This window comes from Telmatherina bonti, assembly GCF_933228915.1.
Source record: "Telmatherina bonti genome assembly, chromosome: 8".
NCBI lineage: Eukaryota > Metazoa > Chordata > Actinopteri > Atheriniformes > Telmatherinidae > Telmatherina > Telmatherina bonti.
In genome coordinates, this window is record NC_136626.1 from 25,061,786 (window position 1) to 25,074,511 (window position 12,726).

Sequence of the window (12,726 nt, forward strand, 5' to 3'; positions counted from 1 at the left end):
GTGTTGCACAGCAGAGGACTCCACGGGGACACATGTTTAAAGCTGCTGGATTTTAATAAACTGATTAACCATTTGACTTTTTAGTGTGGCCTCAACTCTGCTCACCCTGCCTTTTTAGGAGGACCATTGTGGCTACGAGGGCAGACTCTTATTAAGCTTGCAATTGTATTTGAATCCCCTCAGCCACTGACAAAACCCCTCCACTACGATAAGGTGACGGCTCAGGGAGGGGTTCTCCCCATGTATGAATGAGTTTTCTCCAGCTACTCCCGCTTTCCCACACTGTCCAAGATGCATGTCAGGTTAATTGGTAGTTCTAGTTAGAGGTTCCACATGCTCGTCTCCTGAAGATCTGAGATGGCAACCCCATCCTGAGTCTCCCTGACTGGCTCACTACTTCACCATCCCAGATGTCCAGTACCTACACTGCAAAAACTGAAATCTAAATAAAATCTTAAATTGAGTACACACATGCTTATTTTTTAAAGGTAAGATAATTCTTCGTTTTCATGCCAGAGAATTCCTTTTGTTTTAAGAGTATTTTTACTTGTTTTGGGAAGTCTTGACTAGCCAAATTTTCTTGTTCTGTTGGAAGATAATTTATCTTATTTTAAGCAATATTTACCAAATTTTTGTATATTTATTTCTTGTTTTTTTAAAGCTATGTTTTTGCAGTGTACTTCTTTCAACCTCTTTAAGTAGTTGTTTGGTCCTTGCTCCTGAACTAGTAGTTTTTTAAATGTACACAAGCGCATACTTTCCTGTGTGTTGTAATCCTGATCACCTGAAGTGACTCACCTGATGAAACAAAAACAAAGTCACATCAATGAGGTCAGAAAGATAGAAAAAAAATATAGAATTACTATCCCTTTTTGTCTACTTTCTCTTGTACCCCCTGGAGTGCTCCCATTGCTCTTCTTTTTAAAGTATAAAGTTGACAGTGTATATATGTATATATGTGTATAATTTACAGGTGTTGGGGTGTTTCTAAAGTTTTATTGATTCTAACCAGCAGGTGGCAGATTTAGATTATCTATCCATCCATCCATTTTCTAAACTGCTTAATTGCGGGGAAGCTGGAGCCTATCCCAGCTGGCATTGGGCTGGCATTGGGCGACAGGCAGGTAGGGTACACCCTGGACAGCTTGCCAGTCCATCGCAGGGCCACACAGAGAGACGAACAACCACTCATGCTCACACTCACTCCTAGGGGCAATTTAGAGTAACCAATTAACCTAACATGCATGTCTTTGGATGGTGGGAGGAAGCTGGAGTACCCAGAGAGAACCCACACATACACGGGGAGAACATGCAAACTCCACACAGAAAGGCCACTGACCAAACCCCTCTCCAGCCAAGGACTGAACCAGTGACCTTCTAGCTGTGAGGCCACAGTGCTAACCACTGTGCCACCGTGCAGCCCTTAGATTATCTACTTGCTGCAAAAGTTTCCACCATTTACTTTTAAATATCGACTATCCCACCTTTTTGTTTGTTTTGTTTTGGTTTTTTTTTTTAGAATTTTTAAAAATTCAGAGATGTTATTTTAGCAGAGTTCAACAAAAATATCAATAGCTCTTCATTTAATTAAGACTGTGTAAAACAAAAATGATCCAAATATAAACATCTTGCTTTCTCGCTTTTTGGAAAGCTGTTTTTTTTTCCTATTTAATTTTGCTTCCACAATTCATATGTCTCATAAAAGGAATCACACTGCAACTGATTTTGTTTTTAGTCACTTTTTCATTTATCATTGAATAACAAGAAAATATACTCTTTTTTTTCCCACAGAAATAATAAATACACAATATTTCTTTCTGAACAAAATGCACAATTTACAAGGTGGCGACCGAGTATTCCACCTCATACACAGTACTGTATCCATTAAACTCATATTTCACAAAGTTAGAGCTGTTATTAGTGTGTTTTAATCTTATTATTAAGGTAAATCTTATTTTCTTTATACAATATAACAGTTTCATTAGGGAGAAGACTCAATTTCTTCAAAATTACAATTCATTGTTCACAACTCACTTCATTGTGCTATGCGTTTGTTATTCTAATACTTCCATGAGGTTTAGATTCTTTTCACTATAGTCCAGTTAAGTCTAGTCATTGTTTATTTCATTGTAAAAAGCCTATTCAATACAGTCTGCAACTCGGTGAGTTTTGAAAGACTTGGCAGTCTGATAGGCTGGAGCTGATCTCTCCCTGTGGTGGAGGCAGACAGCAGGACTGTCTCAAATGTAGAAATCTCATCCAGACTGAAGCGTCTCTTCATCTCCTGTCTGCACGTACCAATGATGTCATCCTTGTTTGACTTTATCAGGACATTCCACTGCTCTGGTATGGATGCAGTAGTGTTTTAAGTGTTGGTCTCTAAGATAACACTATCTCGTGGTCAGGAGGTGAGCAGCATGTGTGACAATATCCAGGCTAACATACAAGACAGAACAACAGAGTTATGAAACAGTGGTGCTGAGCTGGTACTGGACGAAGTGGAGAAAGGGGAACCATGCTGTCTTTCTGTAGGTTGCATCTCCATCCGTCTGAGTTGCTCTTTATGGGTCAGTGGAGGCTCTACTGTCACATAACCATTGATTATTCTCAGATTTGGTGGTGGAGTTGTGCTGGAAGGAGAGGAACACAACAAATAAGAGTTTAAAGTGACTGTAAAGCATGTGCAAGTATTAACACTGAATGTATAGCAGCTAGTTTGCTAATCTTAACTATTCATTATAAGCAAACATAACAAGCATGAATTTTGTCTATATTCTAATGCACCATTCATCCATTTGTGGGAGATATTTTTAGGGGTTTCAGTGTGTTGTTTTTTTTATGTGTAATATATCCTACGCATTCTCAGCAACCAATCACTTCTGTCTTTCATTTTTAGAGCTGAAAATTGTCTATTCTACCTATTCTGAGCTGCTTCAGGAAACTGAGTATCTTTAAAAAGCTCAACATCAGTCACAGTAAACTTGTCAGAACGGATCTCTCACCCATCCCCAATGCGAACCCACAGGTCACTAAAAAGACGGGGTCTTCCGTGGCCACGGTGAACTTTATGAAGTCGTTTGTTTCGTCCAAACTCCTCTAGCTGACTAAGGCTGTCTGGGAGTAGCATGTGAGGAAGCTCCTCCTCTCCAAGGCCAGGCACGTTGTCTGGGTCGCTCAGCTCCAGCTCCATTTCTGTACTCGTCGACCAGCTGGTGGGAGTCATCGTGCTGCTGTCAAAGCTCTCCTCACTGGACCCTGCTGCAGGCGGCTCTGGATCTGCTTTACTCCTGGAACAGAGGACATGAAAAAGAATGCACGAATGGAGCCAATTAATACTCATTTTTAATGATATAAATCTTATCATGATCAGAAGTCAACCTGCAACCTTTTACTTACACAGCAGATGTAGAAATAACAATCCTTTTTAGTATGTTTCTGTATCCTTTCATGAAAATTTCATGTCTGCTGCAAGAGTTATTGTTTTGTGGTTTCTGTCCACTTAGTTGCTTTCCACTCCCAACCCATAACTTCAATCAAGGACATGAACACCACAAGGAAGGTCTTGCTCTCTTAATATGGTCCTGAGGGATTGAAATACCAAGTAGGCAACATTATTGGAAGTTGTAGCTTCTGTGGCTGCTGTATGTTATCATAAATAACTCCTGACCAAAGAAGACCACCCAGAATCCACAACCACTCCTTGAAAATATTGAGCTCTTGAACATTTATGTTTTTTCTCACTCATCATTCATTTTCCTTTTTTTCTTGATCTTATTCTCTGCACATGCCTTAAAAGCTGTGCGTTTTGAGGTAAAACATAAAAGAAGATGCAGTAGATATAGGAGTTAAGCTATAATAAGAAAATGTAAAGACAATACAAGATTTTCCGTGCTGCTGTCACACTTTGATCTTACTGAATTAAACATTATATGACTGACTGCAGGAGGGATTTTTAAGTCATAATTTCCACCAGAACTGCTCACTCATGAATAGTTATGTCCCTCCTGTCATTATAAATTTTAAGATTTCCACTTCTGCTTTTACAACCTTCATCCCCACTACCCCCTCCGTGCCTCTCATCCAAGTCTTGATGGCTTGGTCAGTGCGATGAAAGCTCAAGGTCTGTGGTCAAACTCTGCTCCAGCTAACTGCCTGTCAGTCATATAATTGCTCTGTAAGGCATCTTGCCAGTCATTTTGAAACACACCAGGTCAGGTGCTTTCATAAACACCTCTGATGCAGCCATCTTGTGGTGGTTTTCCCTCGCCTGTCACATAACCTTGCATCATGGAGTGACAATCATGTGCTTGCAAATGTGTGAGCGTGTGCGTGCAGCATACTAGTTTTATTGTGACCCCAGAAAAGTTAATCCACTTGTCAGCTTTTAAACAAGGAACAACCGCTGGCTGAAACCTACAACTCTACAAACAGAGAAGAGGGAAAAAGGCAATACAGCTAAAACGTCTGGAAAAGCCCAAAAAGGATGGATGGGGAAGTTTTTTATTGTTCCAAAATTATTTCTCTTGTTGCACCTTGTTTTTTCAATTCTCACTCTGATACAAGCGGCTGTTATTATTTTATGGGCCTATGGATCAAGCCCCTAGGTAAGAGGAGAGCTGCTCTGTGCCAAGGAATAGAGTTGCACACACGCACAAATATTAAGAGGGTTTGTGTAAGGTTTTTGTGAAGAAACTCTGTAGGACTGACTCCAGATCTCTGCGTGTGTCTTGTATATAGTGTACATGTGTGAGGTTTAGGGTGCAGTCCTGCTCCTTGGCATTGTGCATCATTCCACACACCCTGCATGCACATGTGTGTGCATGTGCCTGTGCTGTGGTGAGAACAGGCAAAACCACCGTTGGCAGCTTGCTTTGGCAAGGAGAAAGGGTGTTAGGAAGAAGGTGAGAGAGCTTATGATACATCAAAGAGAGCCTGCATAGCTTAGCTTTATTTGTTACAGGGCCCAGTTTGCATCGTTTCTGCAATACGTTCTAATAAATCCGAGCTTAGACGCCTTGATTTTAGAAAATTAGATGATTGTGGGCATTGTTGTTGAGGAGTGCAGATGGGGGGCAAGGATGTGTGTATGCATCTTCTCTATTTCTCTGTCCATGTTTCCATTTCATATCCAGAAGTACATTTTCACACTTTTTGTCCCCTTTTACTATCAAGTCAAAAGTCAACTGTGATGGACTACCTGCACCAAATGTTGTGTTTCTGTCACTACGGTACTACTGCGACACCTCGTCTGCATACTCACTCTGTGACTGGCTCTTGATATTCAGATGGCATGTGGATGATCTCATAGCCGTCCTGCCTGAGGATGTCCAGCACACTGTGGTTCCCCAGGAAGTGGCCTAAAATCAAGAGGAGCCAAGGGTCATGATTAATTTAATAGAACCAAATGGAAGAGTTAAACAATTTGTTGTCAACTAGACACACAATGGAAAAATAATGTCTCATAGAAATTCCCTAGTGTTTGTTATTATGTAACAAAATGAATCCATCATGTCTGTGGTCTTTTAGAGAAAGTGGTTTCAGCTTTAACCCTGCCTAGAATATTTAAGCAGCTGCTTCATAATAGTTTTAAAATGTTGTGAAAACATACATGTGGGCAGACATCCTTCATACCTATCGGTGTTTTAGTGATATTGTGTAACGTTAAGGTTGACTCGCTTGCAATTTCTGTGCTTAATTTTTCCTCCTGTTGGTTATGTTGGGGTGCAGAAACACACTGTGGAGAACAGTAGCACTATGTTGGTTATGTTGGGGTGCAGAAACACACTGTGGAGAACAGTAGCTCTACATAACACCCTCCTTGTCAATATGTCTGTGTGGATCCTTTATCAGCCACAGTGGTCTTAAGTGCCCATTTCTTTTTTTTGTTCTTGAAAATAATATGAACATCCAAACAAAAGGTTATAAGCCTGAAACTCTTCACCAGTCAATTGATGAGGCCTTTCAGATGAAGGTCAAATGTGAAAAGAACCAAGAAAATAACTCAAGTTGTCTTTTGTTTGAAGCCCTTAAGGCCCACATTATGTTAGTCTCACATTATGTAAACACTTTCAGCTGAAAGATAAAACTCCCATTTCTTGCTTAGAAGATTTTCCTCATTTTTTTCTTTTTACAAAAGGCCTTTTTCTTTTTAAATTCTTTTCTTACCTTCCAAGCACCGTCGGCCCAAATCAATCCACAGATTTTCAGATACTTTAGTCAGGGCTAAAGATCTCAGCAAAAGTTACGGTTTTGGCTTCTTAAATTAGTCACTAAATACTTTTTTATTTAATAAAATTCATGCTTCATTTTACCGAAGAAATATTTCCACAGCTGTTTGCTGCACAAGTCCAAACCACAATTAATCCATGTCTATGTTCAGCAGTCGTAAAGATCATCTTTTCCATAAATTCTGCATCTTTTGTTTCCCCCAAACACAAAAGCCTTTGACATCATGTTCTAAGATGTTTATTCCAGACCTGTTTTCAAACATTTGCATGGCACATAATTTCCAACTAAGACATATCATTCCCTGGGTATAAATATGAACAACCGAATGTGCATTCATGTCAATGATAGTCTATCCATCCATCCATTTTCTTAAGTGCTCAGTCCAATGAAGGGTCACAGGGAAGCTGCAGCCCATCCCAGTAATCTTTGAGCAAGAAACAGGGTACACCCTGGATAGGTCGTCAGTCCATCTCGGAGTCAACACAGAGAGGTCAATGATAGTCCACACAAATAAGTATTGATTCTGGTTGAGGCACTAGCACAGGATAATAGTGGAGGATCTTTCTGTTTGGGAAGGGGGGGAGTTGGTTGACGCAAGCTGGCTCTTTTGTGCTAGACTCCCTTATTGCTTTGTAATGATTCCATATTGTCAACATAGGGCCGCTTGTTTCTCCTCCAGTCCTTGTTTATTTTCCATCATCTTGTATGCAACGCCTTCGGTCGAGCATTAAATATGGCCAACCCCCACCACGTTTTTTTTCTTTTTGTTTCTCCCATCAGCCGATAATCCTAAGCGTCACTCAACCCAGCAATATAATATAGCCTGACATCACCTCCACGAACACACACATGCTCTCAAGGAGGAATTCACATTCGCACTCACACATAACTATACCTGCACATGCAGGAATTTACAGACTCACACACCTCAACTTTCTCCTGCAGCTTATTAACAAGATGCTGACAATACCCAAGCTACTTATATGTTTTCTGTCAGGGTTCTTGGCACCCACTCAGCTCCTCACCCCCCTGCCAATTTTATCATTACAATGCTCCTGATCATTCCTGAAAGTCAAAGAAAAAGGCACGCGGTGTTACACTTTCTTGGCAGTCGAGTTCAAAGGCAGCTCAGGAATAGGCTACGGAATGAGAGGAGGCTTCTAACAACAGTGTCGGCATGATCAGATGGGATTACACAGAGGACTGAGTGTGAGTTTTGGTGTGGGTGATGGTGCGTATATCTGTATGTGTGTGTGCATTCTTCACATGTTCTCGTGTAAATACCCTCACAAAGGGATAAATTAGGTCATTTTCTCAGTTACAACTATAGTTAACAAAACGTCCATTAGCCTTAGAAAATGCAATCTTTCCATGAAAATACAAAAACTGGCACTATTTTTAAAGATAGCAGTGGCCTGTTGGTCAGTCCACCACAATAACTGAAAATAAAACACAAGACCAACATGGTATTCCCAGGATTAAAGCTACCGATTTTACTGAAAACGCTTTTCTTACATAACTCCCCAGAGCAAGTGGAAATGTTTGCTTTAAGTGAAATGTTTCAGCAACTGTTGAATAGATTGCCATGAAATCTTATAAAGATATTTATGGTTTCCAGATGACATATTCTTATGCCAGTAATAATTCCCTCAAGCATGTCTAAGGTTGACATCTGAGACCTGTAGAATCATTTGTTGGCTGGACAGTGTGGACTATATAAAAAAAAAAAAATTAAAAAGGCAAATTCACTTTGACTGTACCCACTAGTTGCAAACTGTTTTGATGCCTGAAGTTCAGCGTGATATGCACATACAGATTTAATAGTCTGTTTTCCTGACAGTATCACCACATACTAAGATCAAATGGAAGATATATCATGTGGAAGTGAGGCCAAGTTAGATATGACATAAAACGGATGGATCTGGTGGAAAGAATTGAAAGCAGTTTCTATCTTAAATAGCTGCACTAACTAATTAGAAAATTAAACCACTACACTGTAAAAATAGCACTTGAAGAGTCCATATTTAATAAATTAACATAAACTTGGTATATTAGACATGGTCTTTAATGATTCTGTAACAACTGCAAAACTGCTTTGAGGTTCTTCTAGCATGTTGTTCAAGCAGCAATGGCAGGAGTTGTGTGCTTTACCAGACAACATGCCAGGTATTGGAATGTATATTGTGGTTCAGGTCAAGAACATCTACCATCTACTTTTTTTGTTCCCTTTCTCCAACAAAGAATATGTGAGTGTGGCATTTATCCTAATGTTGACCTCATTCTAAGATCTAATTATGATCAGACATTTTGATTCAACTTAAGGACTTTTAATCATTTTTCCACAATTATTTTACTGATTTTTAGAATTGTTTATTCAACTTTCATTTGTTCGGTCATTTTGGATGTTGTACAGCATACATGCAGTTCAAGTTTTACTTTCACAAGAAAACACTGAACTGTGGAATAAGTTAATATCTCTACAAGGTTGAATGAATTATCTTTATTTTTTATTTTTTTCTTGAAACACCCCTCGCTCCTTTATAATATAAATGTGTAGAAACTGTCCATTCAAACAGACTTGGCATATTTCTATTATATTGGAGAATTTACTTCAAGCTCTTATTAAAAAACTTAATTTTTTGTCGAGGGGCACTTTGAAAGGTGTCCATGAGAAATAGGAGAACTACATCTTTGAATTCCCTTTCAAATTTAGGAGCAACCCGATCTTAATTTGTTCATAATCAGTTCAGGGTTTTTTTCTACTTCTTTTGGGAGGTAGGGAATTTCCAGACTATTTTGGTCATCTTGGCCAAGTTTGTGCAATTCAGCCATTGATTAAAATGTCTCGACTTCTCGTCAGAAGGTGGATGAGGTGGTAGAGTGGTTTGCTTGCTCAACCGTCAGCATCCCTACGAAATGCCAAGGGTAACCAGTGTCCAATTGATAAAAAAGTTGACAGGACAATTCTACTCAAAGACTTGATGAAGATTAATGAAATAACTAATATTGCAACAGCTGTAGTTCTCCAGCTGGGCAATCTTATCCCACAAGAAGTCCTTTTCCTTTCTGAACGTGGTAAGCTGTGGCCAAACCATCCACCAGTTAATCCTCCATTATGCTAAAGATCCATTTATGCTCCGTATGTGATAGGTATATCAGTTACAAGTGTTTTTTTTTTTGTTTGTTTGTTTTTTTGTTTTTGTGTGTGTGTGTTGTCCAGCATTTAAGGACGCTGGATGCTGTTTTCTGCTGAGAAATTTTACTTTGCCAAGGGAAGCTTTATAGATATAATGATCTCCTTGATATTCTGGATTCTTATTTTATTTTTCTGTTTATTTGGTGTAAGTGTTTGTATTACAGAGTTTGTATAGTACCACAGGATCAGACCAGAGAGGTTAGAAAAATTATAGAAAGAAGAGAAGAGAAACAGAAAAAGAGAAAATAATAAGATTCATGGTCCCTCTGCGAGAGAACAAAGCCAACAACTGTCAGGAGGACCAGAAACTAACAAGTTAAATATAAATCAGAGACATACAAAGAAAACTTGCTGCTGTTAGTGAATTAACCCGCAGGATGACCCAGGGACTGTGACACAGGCAGGACATACAGAGTGAAACGTGTTCAGAGAAGAGCAACCGCGGCAATGTGATCCTGCCCACACAAAGGCAAGAGGCAGGCCAGGAGGACCTTGAGACCCAGGCAACCCGCAGCCATACCCAGGCATAGACCACAACCGTCCCAGCCCTGAGCCAAACATACACCCAGTCAGGGTACATGGTTGGGCCCAGACTGGCAAAGGCCAGCCCCACCTGGCATTGGCCACCAGAGACAGAGCGCAGGCCCCAGAACCCCCAAGAGCCCGAAAGCAACCCCCCACACCCCTGCAGGCAGAGGGCCCAGCCAATACCAAAGCGCAGACATTCATATTAAAATCAACTCCTATTTCAACACTCAAAAAGTCCAGCTTCACAAATATCTGCTCAATCACTACCCAGAATAGTTCTTCTCGCCTCTCCCTTTCACTAACATTCTTCTCTTTCTTTCATCCCCTTCTCCTAACAAGATGTTGAGGTCAAAGGCAGCTCATTCAGTGACCGCATGCTGATAGATTCAGTCTCCCTCATATCTGTGTCAAGCAGCTATTTCATTAATTTCTGCAGGACAGAGGAGAGCATGTCCTCTGTTTGAAGTGTGTGAGGTCAAACTTACTTTTTTCAATGTGTTCAATTGATTTCCTCTTCTCTGCTGTCATTCCTAACGCATCGAGCAAACTTTGTTTGTATGAAAAAATTGCCATTCCAAATGGGAAAATACGCCAGAAGTTTCATTTGTCAGACACATTTGTGGCAAATGAAATATTTCAACTTTTTTCAGTTCATGCACACCTTAAGTCAAGTCATTCTGGCTCACTCACTTCCAAGACAACTTACTGTACACACAGGCTAAATAGTCTGGGGCTCAAGGCTAAGGAAAACACACATGCACATAAACAAGCTGTCATTGTCAGAGTGAAACCCCCCCCTTTTTAAATTTACTTGCTTGAAATTAAACTGAGTGATTGCACAGTTCTCCATGAGCTGGCACAATTTGTCAAACAAAAAAAACAGTTTTTTTCCATTTCCTCAAAAATTGGTACTTTTGGAAAAAGCTTGCTTTTCATCTGACAACAGTGGCATGTGCGGTGTTTGTTTCATGTGTGGGTGAGTGAGCGATAATAGCTTTTGTGTGTGGGAGGCTGAGCTTGTGTGTTTGTTTGTGGAGTATCCAGACAGTAAATAGTGGCACTTCTGAAGCAGAGAGTAGACCCAACAAACAGTCCCATTAGTCAAAGTGTAACGAGAGGTGAGCTGCTGTCTAATCTCTCCCTTCAGCGCTCGTACTCTGACTGCAAAGATCTCACAGTGAAAAACATGCTGCTTTGTGTAAATTACACTCACACCACATTTTCCCTTCAACTATGAATGCATAGTTACATGTTTTTTTTTATTTTCTACAACAATATTTTACTAAAACATCAGAAAGAGCAAGCAAAGTAGATATTTTTTTCTTTCAGTGTTTTCTTTGTAGCTGTTTCCAACAGGAGAGTTATGTTTTCATCATCATCGATTTGCACAAAGACAAAGCTACATATAATTTCAACATAATCAATGTCAAAACTACAGTAATGGAACATTGGTGTGTATTATTAATATTACTCTGAAACTAGAACACAGCTTCCTCCTTTATCACGGTTTTTAGTGGTTAGTCTGCCAAGTGATCCGGGCTTCTGGGAAACACTGGTGAACACAACGTGGTAATGTGGTTTCGAACCACTTACAACCACCTTTACATATCACACAACCTCTTAGCTTTTTCCTTGTCAATCTGCTGCCGCCACTAATACAGTTGGTAGTCTTTAAATGCTTAAAGAAAGGAAATCAGTTTTAAAGAGCAACCAGGACTTTTCGTAGTGTGTACAAGGTGTTTTCCTTCCTGGAGCTCCTAAGAGCAAACGTAATTATTGAGTTAGACCTCTGTTTTAAATTCTAATTTCCACTTACTGTAGCAGCCTATTACACCCCTGCATCTGCCTGTGTTTACTAAAGCCAATTCTTGTATGGGGGTGATCTGTTTATCTGTCTGCCCTTGAACATTTTTAAAGCACTGCATTGGTTTCCTCCATTATAATTATTCCAACCTCATAACTTTTATGTTTTTTAAAATATATCCATACTGCTTTAGTAAAACAACTTTGCTATATATGATAGTTGGATACTTGATTTCTAAAGGAACCTGCAGGCTTTTCTTTGTGTTCAGGATAAAAGTCCACAAGTGGTGGTGTAACTTGTTTGGCTTCATACTTCATGATATTAAATGATACTATTTTGGTCCATGCAAAAGACTACGGTCTCATTATTACCCACCATTGGTTATTATTATTATTACTGGTCAAGCTGGGACAGATATACTACGTCATAGTTTGCTTTTTTTTATTACTTGAAGTCTCTTTTGTTGATTTATCATCATTTCCAATGATATTTTTACAAATTTATCTGGTGTAAAAACTCCTAAGTTTTATGTAGCCTTGCCCTCTGGGGGGGCCCACCCCCCCAGTTTGGGAACCACTGCTTGAGGGTATCCCTTTTAACATCCTCGCCTTTAAAATTGATCTGTCAAAGTGCATTGGGAAATGTTAGGATCAGCAGAGGACATGGCAGAATGGAAACACAGTAAGGAATGAGGCATATGTGGTGCATCCAAGAACTGAGAAAACAGGATGAGAATTATGTTATTTTTCAGCTTTTGTCCACAAACAAATGTGCTTGCAATTACAAGATATAAACACTACATCAACTGATATACACTGGTGGTTTGAAACAAAATCCACAGGGCTTGCAAGCAGACCGCCATATATAAAAACTGCATAAAAAAATCACAACAGAAGGGAGAAAACAAAAGAGAGAGCAGCAACAATATCACCAACGATAGCCTGAGAGACAAAAGAAAAGAGAAGAAAAT

General features: G+C 39.6%; 1 protein-coding gene across 1 annotated transcript in view; it reads right to left on the bottom strand.

The window, feature by feature from the left end:
- Positions 1-1,819: 1,819 nt before the first annotated feature.
- trabd2b (TraB domain containing 2B) overlaps positions 1,820-12,726 on the bottom strand; it is a 71,572-nt gene continuing 60,665 nt past the window's right edge. Inside the window, exons 5-7 of the mRNA XM_079244517.1 lie at positions 5,261-5,357; positions 3,003-3,287; positions 1,820-2,630 (exon numbers count right to left, since the gene is read on the bottom strand). Coding sequence (XP_079100643.1) covers positions 2,402-2,630; positions 3,003-3,287; positions 5,261-5,357 — 611 coding nt within the window. The 3' untranslated portion in view covers positions 1,820-2,401. The remainder of the gene's footprint in view (positions 2,631-3,002; positions 3,288-5,260; positions 5,358-12,726) is intronic.